The sequence below is a fragment of the Syngnathus scovelli genome, chromosome 1 (assembly GCF_024217435.2).
Source record: "Syngnathus scovelli strain Florida chromosome 1, RoL_Ssco_1.2, whole genome shotgun sequence".
NCBI lineage: Eukaryota > Metazoa > Chordata > Actinopteri > Syngnathiformes > Syngnathidae > Syngnathus > Syngnathus scovelli.
This window is the reverse complement of record NC_090847.1, coordinates 20,912,234-20,925,000: the sequence shown is the minus strand read 5'-3', so window position 1 is coordinate 20,925,000 and position 12,767 is coordinate 20,912,234. Positions and strand designations below refer to the sequence as shown.

At 40.0% G+C, this 12,767-nt stretch overlaps 2 protein-coding genes across 5 annotated transcripts in view; both read left to right on the top strand.

The window, feature by feature from the left end:
- Positions 1-3,161, top strand: part of gria2b (glutamate receptor, ionotropic, AMPA 2b) — a 30,554-nt gene extending 27,393 nt beyond the window's left edge. For 2 of the 4 annotated variants that reach the window (XM_049738182.2, XM_049738102.2), the window contains exon 16: positions 1,266-3,161. In XM_049738182.2, the coding sequence (XP_049594139.1) occupies positions 1,266-1,430 (165 nt within the window). In that variant the 3' untranslated portion in view covers positions 1,431-3,161. The remainder of the gene's footprint in view (positions 1-1,265) is intronic. The other 2 variants (XM_049738343.2, XM_049738256.2) reach the window with 1 other exon arrangement.
- Positions 3,162-5,869: 2,708 nt separating this feature from the next.
- Positions 5,870-12,107, top strand: LOC125979575 (homeodomain-interacting protein kinase 2-like). The gene is made up of 8 exons (XM_049737975.2): positions 5,870-9,670; positions 9,856-10,047; positions 10,111-10,292; positions 10,499-10,622; positions 10,703-10,816; positions 10,890-10,976; positions 11,091-11,284; positions 11,411-12,107. The coding sequence occupies exons 1-8, from the start codon at positions 9,467-9,469 to the stop codon at positions 11,871-11,873; spliced, it is 1,560 nt and encodes a 519-aa protein (XP_049593932.1). The 5' UTR covers positions 5,870-9,466; the 3' UTR covers positions 11,874-12,107.
- Positions 12,108-12,767: the final 660 nt, after the last annotated feature.

The following is a 12,767-nucleotide window of genomic DNA, read 5'->3' as shown; positions in this document are numbered from 1 at the left end:
TCATTTTATCGAGAGAGAGAAAGGAAAGATGGTAATATCTTGTTAAACATTGTTACGTTATTAGGAAAAGGTGGAATATGGTTAAAGATATTAATTCAAATTATGACAAATATCACACAGGGGAGTGAAATTAGGTTATCGAAGGTACCTGAAGCTTGTTGTAATTGGAATGAACAATCTTGCAATTTAAATTACTCTCGTTGAGTGAAATTGTATCGTGCCAGGATTGGAGTGAATCGCAGCGTAATTTGAATTATTGTAGCATCGTTGAAGGGAATCGTATTGTCGTAGTTAAATTAAATTGGATTATGATTGTCATGAATTTTTGGGAGCCACCTTGGTAGGTAGCTAGCTAGGTTAGTCGAGACCTTGATACAATAGTAACAAAAAAAGCATCAAAAAATGAATATGCGCATTTACTTTTATTATTCTAGCTTGTGCAACTTGTGAAAAATTTACTGTAATTTCCAGACTATAAGCCGCACCGGACTATAAACCGCACCAGCTAAAATTCAGGGATATTTTAGTTTTTTTCTTACATAAGCCGCACTGGACTATAAGCCGCACGTGCACATGAGTTTTTTACAAAGATAGACAGTACACAGAAAGCCGTAAAAACCATAAATAAGCCGCGCCGCCATTTAAGCCTCAGGGTTCAAAGTAACCTTCTGAATAAAATGCATTAAAAGTTCACATTCATTACAACTTGTTTTTGGTGAGCAAAATGTCAGAAGAATTGAATTTAAATGCTGATTGATTGGGTTTTAATACAATGCAGATGATCAAGTCATCACAAAAATCACGAAAAAAATCTTATATAAACCGCACCTGACTATAAAAAAAATTTTGGAAAAAAGTCGCGGCTTATAGTCCGGAAATTACAGTAGTTGGAATTGTTCAGTTGCCTTTTTTTTTTTTTTGCCTTTGAGGTGATGGCGCTGACTCTGCTTCGAACGTTGTCTGTGCATTTAAGTTCCCTTGAGACCATGCTCATGTATGACTGTTGATGGCCACGCTTGTCAATGCCTCTCCTAGTAAAAAATCCTTTTCATGCTAAATTAATGCTAGCCCCCATACCATAAGCACATGCTCATCCTTGCGTCGTGTTGCCCCCTCCACACACACCCTTTAGTTCTCATCTCCATACATATTTATCCATATATAAATATTAATATTTCACAGTGGAGCACTTGGGGGACAATTTGCTTAACTTTCTCGTTTGTGGGAATGTCCTCCTTCCCTTTGCCCTCTTCCCCACCCCGCAGATGACTTTCGGAGATGCCATGAGAAACAAAGCGAGACTTTCAGTCACCGGGAGCACTGGGGAGAATGGTCGGGTGATGACTCCGGAGTTTCCGAAGGCCGTCCACGCCGTCCCGTACGTCAGGCCCGACATGGGCCTCAACGTCAGCCTGACAGACCTGTCCTGATCCCAGACCAACTTCCGAGTGCCTTACCATGGTTTCAAAAAGTAAAGAAAAAAAAGAGCGCTTTTGTTCTTTTTTCTTCCAAAAGGTTTGTCCCCCCCCCTACCCCCATCCCTGACACTTCCTGCTCTCGCTGTTCTGGCACTTTTTTTCTTGAATGGGAACGTCAGAGATTGCAAAGACTTGGTCGCTATTAACCCCCAACGTTAAAAAAAAAAAAAAAAAAAAAAAGGCAATCCTGGAATATCTTGGAGTTTTATTTCTCTTCCTAAATGTGTGAAAGCGAGGGATTGATTGACAGTCGTTTCGCGAAAATCATCTGAACTGTGTGAGTGTGCGTGTGTGTGTGTGCGTGTGCGTGTTTGTGAATCAGTTGCCACCACCACATCCCAAACAGGAAGCACATCCACGTTTTAAGAAATGTGAAATAGTCCTTTGAAGTTTTTCTTAAGAAAAGCCCAATAAAATAGACAACAAGAAACTATTTTTATGTATTTTCACAAAATAGCTTTTAAAGAAACTCGCTGGCTGGATTTAAACATGTGTGTGGACATGACAGAAAAAATAGGAAACAACAACCGTGATCATGTAATTAAAATCCTGTATATTTTATTCCTTAACATTTGGTGTCGATACAAACTATATGTCAACGCTTGACACTTTTGGAATCTTCGTTTTCACTCATGTTTCTAAACTTCGGTGATTTTCTTTTCTTCTGCCCGCTGTTTGTATTTTCTTTTCTGCCGAGGACCAGGGTCGTTTGTTGCGCTTTCAGGAGGAAGTGAACCTGTTTACACGCCATGAATGCAAAATATATATATATTAAAAAAAAACACACATACAAAAAAACAGTAGAAAAGGGCGTTCAAGAGGCATCAGTATTCACCGTGCGGAAAATGCCCAAATGCCAAATAAGTGACGGGTGCCAAATCTTAGTGCCAGTAGATGATGAATATAGAGTCTTAATATAATCACTCACTGTCATTTCAGTGAATGTAAATGACTTTTTTGTAAACTATAGATGTACAGTCAGTGGTGATGACACTGCTAATAATGATAAATAAATAGCCTTTTTTTCGGGGTTGTTTTTGTTGTATTTGTTTGTATTTTTGCATCCACCCGACGACCTAGCAGCGGTTTCTGCATGTCGTTTGCCGCTGTTGTGACAAGACTTTTCTGTTTTCGTTACTGCCCAAAAAAAGCAACACACACACACACACAACAGCGTTTACATTTTAATGTAGAAGTCGTGACGGTGTTTTAAATTTTCTGAAAAAAGATACACATACATACAGTATACATATATATATATATATACATACATATAAACATATATTTTGTATAAAAAGGTGAAATTTTAAAAAAAGCATAGCCCCCTTTTGATGATAGTGTCAAAGCTAATTAATTAACGGAAACGTCAGAAAATGTTTTGTTGTTTTTTTTCTAAAAATAAGCACTTCTAAATTCATAAGACTCACTTTATGGCTTTTATGACCTGTTAAGAGCCCCCGTGTATGATACATATGGGGTAATTATCTGTCTTATTATTATCATTATTATTACTATGGCTGTTGTTTTTGTATTCTGACAATAGATAACACGCATATACTTGTAGTCGCTTCTAAGTTCCATATGGCGTAAATTCAGGCTATTCTCACTGACATTTTGTATTATGGAATGTGTGCTAACTTGTTTATTTTTGGGACTCTTTCTTAAATAAATTTGGAAAAAATGGCTGATGTCTTGTGACTTGTTGGGTCTCGTTTGTGATGCAACAAGGTCAAATCAAAAAATATTTTGGAGTTCAAACGTTCTCCGGGAAACCGCCTCTAAATTTGCACAATACATGTTTATCTGATATAAAGTATAAAGAAAACATCAAATTTTTGAAGCAGCATAGCAAGACTAAGTACAAACCCTCGCAGGACTTCTGGTAAATTACTCAAGACTGTCAAATTTTGAGAGGAACTCAAATTTCAAATCTTGTGATGCTTTCTCCAAATCAGGCGAGACTTTCTCAAATCTTGCAAGGATTCCGTAAATGAGAATTTATCCAATCATATCATACACCCTCAAAATTGCATGAGACTTCGGAAAAATAACGCAGTCTTGTGTTATAATGAAATCTTAGCAAGCCTTCCGTTTAATTGCATGGGATTTCGTGAAATCAAGACTTCCTCAGAACATGTGCAGATTTTCAGGAATATCATTTGGGTTTTACCCCAAACTCTTGAGCGCTGCTAAATCATGTGAGGGTTCCTCAAATCTTGTGAGGATTCCCTTCATCATTAAATGTTAGTAGAGACGTCCTAAATTCCTGTGAAACTTTAAATAAATTGCATGAGACTTTCTCAAATCACACAAGACTTCCTCAAATTTTGTAAGCTTTATCACATGGGACTTTGACCAATCGCGTGACTTTTGTGAAATCTCGCAAGACTTTCTAAAACCTTGTGAGCTTTTCCTCTAAATCATGAAACAGGTAAATCACGTGAGACTAAGTAATTCCTGACTTCCTTGAATTTTGTGAGAATTATGCTTATATTCTTATTGAGTAAAAGCCAAAGACTCCAGAGGAATTCACTAGCGGTGCCTGATTTTGAACTGAGAAGTGTTTGGTGTGGAAATGACTTATTGATGTTAGCTCCCCCAGGAGAGACACCATCATCGTCATTCCACCAGCCAGCCACGGGCACTTTCATGTAATCAAGAGTTCTTATGAGCCGTTAGCTCGGCCGGGAATGATTAAACAAAATTAATCTCCGCTCCCGCATGAGCAGTCAACTCCAGCAGGACTGTGACGCTGCGGGTTTACTGGAGTCTGACGAGATCCAATGCAAGAGTTGAATCGCGGACCCCTTTTCTATGGCCTCTCAAAGTCTTTTACCAAAGCCAACAAATTTGCCGCTTCTGAGGAAGGATTGGCGCAGAAAAGTGTAAAACAAAAATCAGTCTGAATCTATACAACTGCAGCCTTCCTGTAGAAAATCTCTCGCTACATTTTTTTTAAACATGACGAAATGAGTCGGGTGAGTTTTATTATCTGTTGCAGCAAAGATAAGTCGGAGGTTGCTGTTTTCGGTCCTTTAAACACAAAATGGTAGGATGGGCTCAACTCATCAATTTTTCATAGGCTGTATCAGAGCTAGTACACCAGTGATGTGAAGTTGAAGATCTCTGTAAAAGACGTTACACACATGACGCTGATACCGGTTGAAACCAAACAGATGATTATGCTTGGTTACATGGTTGGATTGTTTTTTTCGGAAATACCGATCACGACAACGTGGCTCTGCGGCAGCCTTCAAGTTGGCAGGTGCTAGGAAACGGTTATCCCGAGTCTGGGTTGTCATAGCAACCGTTTCCTCCAGATAGAGAAAAGGATGGGATATTGCATACATTTGAAAGTGGCCTGTGAGAACAAAACATTGGCAGGCAGATTATGTAATGCAGCGGAAACGAGTGTACGTCACCATGACAACAGAGCATGGAGAGATGTTGTCGTGTTGTCTTTTGCCCGCGGACAGACACCCGCGCCAGGCCTGGCATTTCTTCCGGAAATGTCACGGATGCAATCAATAATGGTGATAATTATAATAATAATTATCAGCAGCAGTTGCGATGACGCACATAAATGTTGCTAGGTGAAACTGACTTTGGGGAGCTGAATGAGTAGTTTGCTGGTTTATGCAAGATGCTCTGCCTACACACAATACATACTTACTAAAAAATTGTTGAAAGTATACTCATGATAGACATGCCCATCAAACTTCCCACCTTGGTGTGACTGTGCTGGAGCTGAACTTAATGATGTTATTTTCAAATTAGTCAACAGCATTGCGAGCGACAAATGATGCAACAGATGTTGGGTGGGCGTGTCCAAGTCAGTTGCCATCTGTGTCGCAAAAAACAGTCCAAAACTAAAACATCCATGTATCATATTCCTTCTTCCCGAAAGGAGCTTCATGAAAGCTTGATGGTGTAAATGAGAGATGTGAGGTGTTAACTGGTGGAAATGGGAGCAGGCTCCCCGTCCAGGTGCCATCTGCCTTCACCAATCTCATTGCCAAACATGGCAGCCACGTCCAAGCACCTTCATGAGATACATAGATCATTTATGTCCAGAGTCCATTTTTCATCTCGACACCTCGTCCTTAATTTGTGTCTGCTCGAGCAGACTGTGGCACAGCACTTAAGTGTGTACGGAAAAGTTGCAAGAAAAAGTATGCGCACCCTTTGAAATGACCTGACTTGAATGAATTGGCGTGAAAGGTAAATGTAAATTGTACCATGTGATCCAATCTTTATTTAAGTCTGTAATTTCCAGTGTGAATTCTCCCAATTTAGCCCCAAACACTCAATTGTGACTCGAGCGTTCTCGCGTTCTTGTTTGAACTTCCTCTGTGTCATTCATTCATGATTGGTTTGAACTTCCTCTGTGTCATTCATGATTCAAGCGGCACATCGCCAGGCAGCTTGATACCTAACACACCTTAACAGCAGCGTCCCAGCACGCTCCACGGCTCCACCGCGCTAAGCACAGCGCTCATTATTTATTGATCGGGGACATTCTCATGCGGTGCACTCAGGCCTTGATGTTGATGGCGGTGTGGTTAAGAAAAAAAATAATCACCATTTGCCTTCCGGCCCGGTTTTCTCCCGTATTTCCGGGTCCACTGTATTATGAAAAACGTCTAGTTGGTTTAGCTGAGTTTTGAGGGACGTGACTTAAAAATGTAATTAGTCCAAAATCACCTCGGCTTGCTCCTAACATTGTGCACAAAGTGTTGAATAAGCAGCTCATATCTGACGGAATACTATATCACTGCTACTCAATATGAAGTCTTTTTCATTTAAAAGGCTGAAAGACAAGAAAGAGGTGTGAGGGAGTCGCTCAAAGTTGACGACGCTTTCATCAATTATTAACTGAAGAGCGACTGCGACAATTGAATTCCTCTCTTTTACTGGCTCTGGTGATGACAATCAAATCAAACGAACTTGGGAATAAAATGTGAATTAATCAGGACATGAAAGAATATGGTGGAGCACGGCTGTTAGCATATCCTTGCTACAATTCAGAGGTGCAGGTTTGGCCTTCCTGTGTGTCAAGTCAAATTTATTGTGTAGAGTTTGCATGTTCACCCCGTGCCTGGGTGGATTTCCTATTATACAAATTATATTAAATTAGAATAATGAAATGTTACAAATTTGACCCAAAATGGCAAATATCAGGATTTTTCTATTTATCTACACAATTTGTCGGCATGCAAGTCTGCTTTTGCCGTCGTCATGTGGCCGCCGCATTCGCTGCCTTGCGTTCAATTAAAGGATCTCTTTGTTTACTACGTGACAGACGGCTTTGGAGAATGATATTAATATTTCAAACTTTTTCATCCTGTCTAAAAATATCCATTGTGGCTGTAATGTGTGTTAATAATTTAACTTTTCACTGAGGGAAATATTGAAATATTTACTGGCTCACACGCTGTCATGCTTGTAATGTTTCTCCTTTTGTGGACGCCAATTAAGCCACGAAGGAATGGAATGGGCAAACTTCATTTTTGTCATTTGCAGGGTTCTATGGCGATAAAATCCGAGACGTTCAAATCGTGGTCATTTATATGGCAATTCTTATTTCTGAAATTTTGGTGTTTGTCAGATTTTGGACTTTCCCCAAATATAATGATTTTGATGATGTATAACAGATCGAGATGGATTTTTAAATTTATTTGTTTAGAAAGATGCCAGGGAAAGCCCACTAGATTGAATGTTATTTGGGGTTAATCCGGGTTGCAGAAGTATATTGACTCCCTTTTAACATGACTTTGAATGTCATTAATTTATTCTTACCACAGTCACATCCCTGGTTATGTAGGTGTCTACACTTATGCAACAATATGCCCTCATATTGTATCATATTAATGGCAGCTAACAATTTAGAATTATTTAACTTGCTTTTATGGATTTATTTCACGAGTTGACATTTTGAAGCGTGTATAGACTTTATATACGTAGCCACTATAAATAAAACATGCAGAGGATGTCTCCTTTTAAATATCTACGGCATTTACTATTACCACAAGGAGTCATCATATGATGCGCATCTTGCCCCATGAGGCTAACGACAAGCTCAGAAACAATCCTGACCCAATCAAAACAAAAGCAAGAAAAAAAAAAAAAAAACGAACGAGTTTTACTCTGTGTACATGTGCACAATTATTCATGTCACATGTTGAGTTTCCACATGGTGGTTATGGTGGTCATTAAAAAAGCAGGAGAAGCCGCAATATGGAACTGAATAACTCTGATTTGCAGACGGACAGCAGATTAAAAATAAATTGTGATGTGAAATATTTAGAGGGTTGGGAAGAAAGGGAAGTTATTAAAGGATATTTGAAGCCTCTGGTTTCTAAAGTTTCAAACTACAAAAAAACAATGTAATTTAAAAAATTTAAAAAACAGTCAAGTTTATGTATACAGAAACATTCACTCATATACACACACACACACATACACACTTTGAATGTATTCAGGCCATAGTAAGCAAATATGCCAGGTTGCCTTCTGGGGCACTCAATTGTAGACAAACAATGTGTGCATCAAAGCTAATCAGGCGTTCAAAATGGTCGCGTATGCAAACACCATGCACTAAACCCGGCCAGGCGTTTGCTTTTATTCTGCTCGTGTTTGTTTGAGAGGGACACACTCAATGTCCGCACCTCCAGTTGACACCCAGGCAAGGACGAACACGAATCGTGAATAAGCAAAGATTGCTTTGTTAAATAATTGACATTAACAAAAGAAAATATACTTGGGATCAACAATACTGAAAGCAGGAGGCATCATTAGGAACATTCCAGGATTCCATTTGGAAATTGAGCTGTGTCATGCCCGGTTTAATTGAGTCAATCATCAAGCATTTCAAAACATTTTTCTGATTTACCCCAAATAAAAATGAGCTATACTACAGTTGTTTATTTGCAGTAAATCTGACTGCTATTTTGAACTGGTCATAATTCCTTCCACCTTGATTAAGCCCAGTTGCCCGAGTTGCAGCTCAAGAAAACAGGGGTGTGTAGACTTTTTCTACCCATTGCATGGAATAGTTGTGATTGAGATACTTTTTCCTCTGGGGCTGATATTCAAACCTTAAAATGTCTCAAGTTGTAGATTTAAATACATTAATTGATAAGTACAGCAGGGAGGCATAAAGCTCTTTGCATCGCTCTCTTGCCAAGAATATCAGAATAAATAATGCAGTCAGCTTTTCTTTCTTTTCTTTTTTTTTTTTTGCTAAAATCTCCCTTCAAAGGAACTGCAAGGCTACTGCAGAATACTGACAATCTGAGCATTAGACGGCATGTTTTAGTGCATAATGTTCGTCAAAGACTCGGGATATTGCCTAAAGTATGATCAAAACGTTTTAGACAAGCTCAAAATCTGCTAGATGTGAATTAAACCCCTCAGCGAAAATAAGATATATCTGTTCAACAAAAGTTATTTTTCCAAAAACATTATGATACAGACACAAAAACTAAAGAATATACTTGAAAAATACGACTTTATTAGTTCACTGTTGTGACATTATTGTCGTAAGATTGCACATCGTCTCCCCGATCAACAAATCCTTTTCTGCATGTGACGAAATATTCCCGGGCCGAATTTCGATCAATAATAATTCTTATATGAGCATATTTTTGTATGACGTGTGAGAGGATTTCAGTTCTGTGTGAGAAAGTTTCACATCCGTACGGAACTATTTAAGAGCTTCTCAGGAGCGTGTGAGCGAGGTAATCGTGAAAACAATTCCTTACGACACTTGATGGGTTTTCTGCAGCACTTGTTCTCGACAGCTTTCAAGATGATGCCGCTTGTAGACATCATCGCAGTCAAATGACCTATTCCATGACCTGTGCGCTTATGTGATTGTGATGTCACGCAGCATCATGGCACCCTCAAAGGTATTCACTACCGCCGCACGTTTTTGTTGCATCTCTTCATTTACGAAATAGCTACTAAGACAAGGTAAAGCAGCAGAAATGGACTCTTACGGCATATTTGGCGACCGCTTGGTCCCCGGTGCCCGGCTGTACTCGGCGTCCACCAGCTACAAGGTGCTATCGTTGCTCAGCAGCGGTAACTTCGGGAAAGTGGCCAAATGCCGCAAGATGGACAGTGACAAGACGGTGGCGGTGAAGATGATTAGAAATCAAGGCAGCTTTGCAGAACAAGCCAAGATTGAGGTAGAGTCAGATTCAGTTTGTTTTTGAGAGTCGTACCAGAAGAACCACCTGGGAACATCCGAGATCATTCTGCATAAAACGAAAAAAAGAAACCGATTTCATTAGAACGGCCGCACAACAAAAAAGATGTTGCAAGTTGTTTTCACCGTGCTACACTTTCCATTTGATTCATGTCCAATCTGCAGATTGACACGCTGCAGAAAGTAAAAATGATGCACAACTCTAAAAGACATCTGGTTCTGTGGAAACGCGTCTTCAGCGACATGGGGCACATTTGTCTAGAATTTGACTACCTTGACAAGAGTCTTTATGACCTCATGAGGGAACGACAATTCAAACATCTTCAAGTGAAAGAGATTCGACCGGTGCTCCATCAGGTATGTTGGATAATTGGATAGGATAGAAAGACTATTGACAAACTGTTCCTTCTCACCTTGCAGCTGGCCAGCGCACTGGATCACTTGAAGCGCGCTCATATTATTCATGCTGACATCAGGACGGACAATGTCATGCTGATCGATCACCAGCGGCAACCGTTCAGAATCAAAATCAGCGACCTCGGCTTGGCCCAAGGCGCGTCGGCCACCAAAGCCAACTCCAATGGTCAGAGTCACAAATACCGGTAAGAACCTGGAAAACCTGATTTTGAATCGTCCGTCTCTATCTTGTTTAAGAACAAAAGGTGAATCTTGCCTTGGTTGAGTACTGGTTTAATGTTTCTGACTTACTTTTGGCTCGTTTAGAAAAATCACTTTAAATGTTGGCAGTAAGTTAGGGTTTTCAATGAATGAATTTGATGAATTTCATTGAGCATTCGTCCCCTCACAGGTCTCCAGAGATCTTACTGGGGGCTCCATACAACGAGGCCACGGACATGTGGTCTGTCGGCTGCGTGGCGGCTTTCCTCTACATCGGCACTCACATGTACCCAGGCAGAAGGGAATATGAAACTGTAAATGTCCAGATTATATTTCCCACTAAACAAGACCAAGAAAATTGTTCTTAATCTTGGTCTCCGTGTTGTGCCTTCAGATACGGTACATTATGGAGACTCAAGGTCCGTTTCCAGAGAACATCCTGGTTTCTGGAGAGAAGACTGGAGATTTTTTCCTGAGGGACAACAAAACCAGTTCTTGGAGACTGAAGGCAACTTCATTTGAATTTTGGAGGTCAGAAGCTAAAGAAAACGTTAAGGCTAACCACAAAAATGTCTTCCTAGACTCCAGAATATTACCAGCAAGAGACAGGATTCGTAGCACGAGACACCCGAAAGATTAAGATGACTTCCCTCAATCACCTTCAGCAAGTATGTCATAAAAATCAAAGACCTCGCCAGTACTGCGCAATAAACCTCCGACAGCTGGACGGCCCTGCCACAAAACTACCAATAATCGTACTATTGCTTTTCGGCTTTTTTCAGCTCCAGCCTTGGGTTTTTGACACCAAGTACCCAGCTGACAAAGATGTGCACGCAGACGACAAGCAAACATTTGTGGACGTGCTCATGGGAACGCTCCACCTCAACGCGTCCCAGCGACTGACTCCACGTCAGGTCTTGGCGCATCAGTTCGTCACCATGAGCCACTTGAAGCCTCATCGTGATGTCAGCCAGGAGTACGTTGGTAGCCGAGTGGAATGAGGGTTCAAACACTGGTGTCGAGACTGGATTATACATTTTCAAGGTTATGCTTTCAAAGTATGGTTTCCAACCTGTAATATAAATACGCCTTTGTGTTGTAGGGCAAAGTCATGCTATGAGTTGATGTCCTACTGCGAAAGGGAAACATCTCATGCTAGCAAAAGAAAATCTTCGACAACCTTTCAAAGAACTTCCACAAAAAGAAACCAGAAGAAGAGAAATTCCAGTACAAGAGTCCACAAAAAGTCCCACGATGCCACATTTAATCCCCCCAAAAGACTAAAAACAGGAGATGAAGACAACCACGCCAATCAAGCCAAAGAACCTGCTTCCAAAATAAGCCTCTCTTCGCCCTCGAATCCCTCAAAACATAAGTCTAAGGATGCAAAGTATATCAAGCTGAAAACCAGATTTGCGGCACGCTTCATGGAGGAGCAAAGTGCGATGGATGAGAACCAGACATTTCAAAGTGGTCCAACTCAAAACCACCAAATTCTTCACCACTGCCGTCCTGAACCAGGAACCAATATTCCCAAAAGTGTACTATTAAGACAAAAGTACTAACGATTTTTTTTCAATAATCGATTAATCTGTTGATTATTTTGTCAATCGGGTTAAAAAGTTTTAATTTCTAGCCCAGTATTAAAAACAGGAGATACAGTATTTCAAATTGACCATGCAGAAAATGCACAAAGATAAATGAAGTAAGAGTCAGTTACTGGTTTGCTTCGTAATGTCCCCGAAAATTTGCAAAAATGTTGGCCATTGTTCGGCAAAGTAAAATTGGATTTTTGAAAATGCTTTATTTTGATTCAACAAAAAGTCTATAGAAATCTGAGAACATATACTGTTGAGAGGCTGTGATTCCAAGGATTTGGACTATTTTAAATCAAAGTCTCAATATGATTGATTATCACTTAACACAAAAGTCGATTTGTTGTTTGATTAATCGTTGCACCTCGAAACAAAATCACTATTAGTTATAGTTTCCTGTTCACTAAGATCAACGCAGACTTAAAACATGAGCGCTCACCAGTATAACGATTGAGAGATGGACGGGACGCCTGGAATGGTTTCACATATGTTACGGTTTGGAAGCAGAGTTTTTTGTTGAGTAAAATTAAGCTTAGGGTTTAACTTTGGGGTTTTAAGACAGGGTTATGGTTTCAAGCCAGTGTTAGGGTTTCAAAGTAGGTTTTTAAGAAGCGGCCTTTTGATGGAAAAACCATTTCACAGCAGCTGGCTAACTTCACGCTCGGCTAACCCCCATCTACTGCGTTTAAAAATTCGACTTATTTAGCTGTAGTTCTAATTTAGCTTTAGCTTATTTGGCAGTGGCTCCTCTCGTTTAGCTCATCTCATTTAACCGTGCAGTACCTCACCTCATCTAAAACTGAGAAAACGTTCCCAGCCTCTGATCAAGTGACGTGAAAACAGCAGCTTTATTTATCCGGCAGA